At 32.7% G+C, this 6,476-nt stretch overlaps 1 protein-coding gene across 2 annotated transcripts in view; it reads left to right on the top strand.

The window, feature by feature from the left end:
- The window catches only part of LOC101641033 (synaptotagmin binding cytoplasmic RNA interacting protein), a 26,659-nt gene extending 22,016 nt beyond the window's left edge, over positions 1 to 4,643 (top strand). The window contains exon 12 of one of the 2 annotated variants that reach the window (XM_004696270.3): positions 115 to 4,643. In XM_004696270.3, coding sequence (XP_004696327.1) covers positions 115 to 156 — 42 coding nt within the window. In that variant the 3' untranslated portion in view covers positions 157 to 4,643. The remainder of the gene's footprint in view (positions 1 to 114) is intronic. The other variant, XM_045294297.1, reaches the window with a different exon arrangement.
- Positions 4,644 to 6,476: the final 1,833 nt, after the last annotated feature.

Here is a 6,476-nt window from a genome sequence, read left to right on the forward strand (position 1 = left end):
TATTAAGAGTTACTATGTTCAAGCTTTTCTGTTTTTTTAATGTTATCATGTTGTATGTACACATTATTAATTTAAAATGATTTATCTAACTGATTCCTTTTGTTACCTGGCTAGCAGGGAAAAGGGGTCGAGGCCGGTCCTGACCTGTTACAATGAAGACTGACTTGCTATGTGGGATTACACCAGAAGCTTGCAGTGGAGTAATGGTAAGGAAATCAAGAAACCTTAAATATCTCGGCTGTATAGGAGCATATTCTATTGCAGAAGACCTTCCTATGAAGATCATGGAATCAAATACGGGACATTGAACTAATACTTGGACTTTGATATGAATTTCTTTAACAATTTTCTCTGCAGTGCAAGTTATTAAACTAAAGCTACTCTATTTTCCAAAATGTGTTGCAACAGAAATCCTTCATAACTTCTAGCATGGTATCTTAATAAAGAATAAAGTTCTTCTCTTTAAAAAATCTGCTCTAAGTAGATTTTTCCCCTATGTTTTTTTAAATTAAGGATCCCAACAGTGGTATTCTGAAATATTCTCTTGAATTTGTGCATTTAAATTTTATTGCAGTGGTATAGATGAATACCATTGTTGGTATCCTTAAGTCTTATTTCTGCTCACCAAGGTTAATCATGATTGTCTATATCTTTTTTATAGTAATCACTTTTGAATTGTGTTTCAGATATGCAGTTTCAGGTGTAATCATCAGAGCTGGTTAGTCAGGCATTCCAGATAGTGGTTCTTTTCAGAACCTTTTTTAAAGGGTTGGTTAACTACCTCAGTAGCAGAGGATTGAACTATACCCTATCTGTACTGTACATAGAAAATCTTTGTAGATAAAAGCAAGGCTTGTTAAATATGATATGAGGGTAAGATTTTAATATACCAAATGTAACATTCTTAGTTGCCTTTAGTTTCAGAGGCTTGTAAGACTTCCTCATGACCATCATAACAGGCCTTGCTTTTGTCGTATTTTGTGGCTGAAAAAGCAGCCTTGCTTCTTCAGATATTGTAGTTATTTGGATGTATAATAGTTTAGCAAGATGTTACTTTTATAAGACATCAGATGTTAAAAAGAAAGTGCATCCGAACTTGTACTAAATACTGCAGTGTCCCTTTATAAAAAGTCAGACTAAAACTGACAACTGTACAGCGAAGCCTGACATTTGGATATTTTGAAGTTTTTTCATAAATCATAGAAATTAGTATATGGCTGTAGTTTAGCTTTTTAGGTAAAGGTATGTTTCATTAGTGCATTTCTTACGCTGGTCACTGTAAAAATGTGAATCAGCTTTCCATTTTTTATGCAGGTCATGATAACTCGTAGAGTAGGTTACAATCATTTGTGCTACGTTTTTAATTTTCTAAAGCACCTTGATGACAGTGAGTGTTCAGTGGCAAAGCATCCTCTATTGAATCACCCTCAAATTTTTTTGCCAAGTCCTAAGTTGATAGCTTAAAATCGAAAGCAAAATTATAGCTTAATTAGGACTTGGTGTAAAGAAGCCCCTTCTCCTCTTCCCCAAAGGGATACTGCAGTTATATCACATACCTAGTAGGCACCACAATGAAGATCAGAGCTTATTATACTTAAGGTTTTATACACACCAGTTCCCCAGTAAATGAAAATTTCAAGAAAATTAGACATGTCATATGTTGAAAATACTCATGGCAAACAATCATTTTGCATTCCTGCAAATAAAATTGTTTTATACTGTAAGCTGGAGGCGAGTGTAACTTATTTTTGTAATAAAGTTTTTATTTTTTTTATGTGTCATTAATATAAATGTGTGTTAGTATAGAAATCTTATGGTTTCAAAACTTAGAATTGCACACATTTCAGTATGTTTACTTGTACTTACATAATTTTAGATTAGTGGTTGCCAATAGGCTGTATGTTTCACATTAATTGGTTTTTTTATGTTATCTTAATAAATCATTTTAGTATGTTGTATGTCAGTTACTGGGATAGCTGGGACATAGAGTGTAATTTAAAATTTGTCAATAAGTATTCATTGGACTCTATGTAAATGTGCCTTGCCGGTTATTGAAACTTAACTACAAATGAGTATGGGGTGACAAAAATTAGTTCCTGGTGCTTATAATGAAACTTTCTGCCACTGATTTTTTATATGACCTCGTGCTTTTTAAAGTTACATATCTCTCAGATCTTAGTGTAAGTTTGAGGGCTACACGAACATTTACATTTCATTCTAACATGAGCATATTAGGTTTATGAAAAGTGGGTAATCTCAATGTAGCCTTCAGTACAATTGAATCTCAGTGTAATCTTTGGTGCTGGCACTTCCCAGTCCCAGGGAGTTAAATGATCCCATCACAGAGGTCATTGCCATGCCTATTGGCACCTTACTGTCGTACTGTTCTTAAGGGACACTGTCAAGGTGTTTAAGTTCATTCTCAGAATTATTTGTTGGGATTTTTGGAAAGGTTTGTTTGACTTCAAGAGAACTACATTGTCAAAGTTGAAAGATGAACACTTTTGTGAGTTCACAAATGTGTTCTTGAACACTAAAATGTGGTGGAGCTGTGAATTTCCAAGACTATTTGGCATTCTTAGTTTGGGGACTTGGGAGGGAAAACTAATGATACACAGAAATAGGGAAGATTTGTTGGTTATTCATAAGGTTAAACAGGGGTGATGAAATTATATACATGTTAAAGTGAAATTACTTGACAGTGTTCATTTTAATAACTTTGAATTCAAGCCATTATAATTGCTTTTAAAATTATCATTTGCACTGTTCTGATAATGGGTGCAGTTTTTGAGCAATATAATCAGAGCTAAATATGCATGTAGTGATTAGTGATGTAAACAATTAAGTTCTGAGAAGAAATACTAACTGGTATTTTCAAACTTAAATTTATGTAGTGAAATCCATTTCAAACTCTTAACAGATCAAGGAAAACAGGCAATGCATATAAACATACTTTTGAATGTTGTGTGGCCTATAAAGCAATAATGCAATTTATATGGAATGTCTTGGGATATGAGATGGAAATGCAAAATTAATCCTTTAGTAGAAATGTCAACATGTTAAGGGGGAATGTTAACTAATGTAGGTTATTGCTATTTGTCATTTGTTGATGGGTTCTTGGCTTTGACAGCTTCAATGAATGGACAGATTACAAGCTAAAAAATTTTTGTATGTGTTGTCATGGCAAGGGCCTTAAATCCAAGAGTGGAGTCCCTTGGGGTGAAAAATGTATCCACAAAGCATTCTGATTGGTTAAAAAAAAAAGGAAAAAGAAAGACCTTGTTACGTAAGCAAAACAGACGCAAGATTTTGTTTCTGCAGACTACTTGGCAATCAAAAGTAATCATAATTTTCGTTTTATCAATTTTCAGAAAGTTAATTTGTGAGAGCAAATTATGTTCTATTTTACTTTTACATATACTTTTCATGCAATATATTTAGCCATTAGAACTAAATAAGATGTTAGAAATGAGAATTGAGCACAAAAAGTTGTTGCACACTCATGATGGCAGTTGCTGTGTCATGAGAAAATTTTATACCAATTACTATAAGCCAGACGTAATAAATTACTAGGATTTCCCCCCCATAATACAGAAAAAAAACAACCCAGTAATTGGTTGATGGTGACCTGGGGTATTCACTTGTATATAAAATATTTGGAAAGACTTACTAAAGATGAACCTTAAGGTACATGGGTAAAATTATGCACACTAGGGATACTATTTTGACATAGGACAAATGTTAATGTTGATCAGAAACAGCCAAAAGTAATTTTCATTCCAGTATATGACAAACTTTGAAGAATACCTACTATGACCACAATTTTTCCCAGTGATATATACCATACAATTTTTATCTGATCATAGGAATTCAGTGATGCATGTAGAATTGAAGAAGGTAAGCCAACTCATAAAGGAACAGGCCTGGGTTTTCTTTAAAGGTATAATATAAATTTCTCGATGCCACTCAATAGGATATGCCACTATGTACCATAAGATGCTATTAATGAGCCAATTTTTGCAGACATTTTTACCTGGGCAAATTAATAGTTGGAATTTTGGGGTCTGTAGAATCTTCAAATAAATGTACTTAAAATAGTATTTTATATTTAAATTCCATTAGTACCACAGTCTGCCTTTAGTAGTAAATTACCTAACATTTTTCAGGACCAGAAGCATTCATTTGGGGAAATTTAAAAAAATCAGTATTATAACCAACACTCTAGGTCAAAGATTAGACTTTAATGATACTAGTAGTCTGATAAATAGAAGTCTGGCTTTGAGAAACAAAAGCTTGTACCTGGTTAGTATTTTATTTAAAATAGTTTTGTTAGCTTATTTTAAATTGTCTTTTACATTTATTTATCCATAAGATTTATATATATTTATTTCATTCCTTTCATCTCACTGAAAACTGTCTGCAGGCTCTTTAATTTGGAGTAGATGTATGAAGTACTGTCTTTTGCCAAAAACCTCAAATTTCCTGTTCTTTTCAACGTAGTGGGTTTGTGCTTGTTTGGAGATCAGTTAAAAAACTATCTGTACTATCTGTACTGCCTCTGATGTTAATATTTTATGTATAGCATAAGGAAGCTAGCTCTGACTATATTTTCCTAAGAATAAAGACCTATTTTTGTAGCATGTCTTAGGATCTCCAGGAGTCCAAGAATTATTGTGGGTGTCCTCCATTTAATCATTTTCCATCATTAACAACTTTAAGACACTGATTCCAAGGAACTAGGTTCTCAATGGCAAATACATGACATAATATTTAAGAATAAATGTTGGTGGGGTTTTATTAAGTGATGATGAAAATTATCTGGTGAAGTACATAGCAATGGATTCAACGAAGTTAGATAATATGGCTCATATTTACTCTTTGAAAACGCCACACCATGCAATGTCACAAGGAAATACATTTTCTCTGAAGATGTGGAAATAGAAGTTGAGGTTTCAAGGAATTCAGACGATAGCAAATACCTGTTACACACTTAACAGACTGCAAATAAATTTTAGGTGGGTGGACTTAGCTTAAAATGTGCTTATTAAGCCAAGTTAATAAACCACTATTACGGAATGGGAAACCACATTTGGGGCTTTTATGGTCCTAGAATTCGAGGGGAATGGGCTTTGGTAGTTTCATCAATTTGATTAGTACAAGAATCATTTAGTACATAATGCAATCTTTTTTTTAATCTTAAGATTTCTGTAATTTACATTGATCAGGGCAAACAAATTATTTCATAATGGTCATTGAGAGTTTCTGAGCATAATGTATATACCACTAGGACTTTTTGAAAAAACGATTAACCATTGCCTATTTGATCCTTTGTGTAATATGCCAGACTACCATTAACATTTTCTAACAATTTCAGAGCTGCTGAATAAAATTTCGAGTGAGGGAGACATTTTGAAAAAGTAAAATTTTGAAAACCAGTGTCATTTAAGTATTAGAGCTTTGTAAAATGTTGATGAGTAGTAAAATTTAGGAGGAAGATATTTTTTAAGACTACCAGTTTCAAGTTATTTGAATGTACCTTTAGAATGGCTTAAAATGAAAGGAGTTGTATAATGTTAAATGGATTGTCAATTGCCCTATTAGATTTTTACTAATTTGAAAAGACTTTTCTGATACATATTGTGATAGTTCCAACACTGGGGAAGATTTAAGGATACATAGGGCATGACATCTTAATATCATTAGACAATCCTTTTTCCCTGTGAATAAGCTGCTCATCACCACGTTAGCTGAAGTAAGGTTTGGGTTTATAGTATGTAGCACTGGGTCTCATAGATTCAATGTGATAAAAATCTGAGTCTCTTAAAATGTAGAAATGTAACCACTCATGGAATCAGAAGTTTCGTTATCTTCCATCTTAATGTGGTTTATTTAATGGTAACTGAGAAAATATTTGTATAATCTGCCGTTTAATACGTGGAATCTTTGAACAAAATATAAGCTTTACTCTAAGAATGAAAAAAATACTTGTTCTGCATCATTTGGATGCAATATTGCTAAAGCTAGGTGAATTTATTTTACATTGTAAGCTCATTTATAAAATTTCAGAATGTCAGTATTCATGTTTGCTTTAGTTATAAAGAAGGTTAAATTTGGCCTCTAAATTTTAACATGAAAATTGAGAAAAGTGTATACGGAGTTGCGTTTTCTAGAATAGTTACATTTGTATTGTGCTTACAGAAATAATGAGCCATGTGTCAACGGTCATAAACATTGCAGAATACATTTTTAACGTTTAATTCCACATGTATTATGTAGCACAGAATGTTCTTAGGCACAATTAAATTTCTATCTTCCTTGTTTTCTTGGAATAGTAGAAACAGTCGTGAAGTTAAATTCCTAAGCATTCAACGAAGTTTGGGACAGGTGCACTCTACCTGACCAGCTTCATTTATAAAGTTAAAAGTTGAAAAAAATCATTCATTAGAAAGCCTGACTGCTCTCGATTAAACTTAAAG

This window comes from Echinops telfairi, unplaced genomic scaffold (assembly GCF_000313985.2).
Source record: "Echinops telfairi isolate 266 unplaced genomic scaffold, ASM31398v2 ScPeMD7_3533;HRSCAF=4204_0, whole genome shotgun sequence".
Lineage (NCBI taxonomy): Eukaryota > Metazoa > Chordata > Mammalia > Afrosoricida > Tenrecidae > Echinops > Echinops telfairi.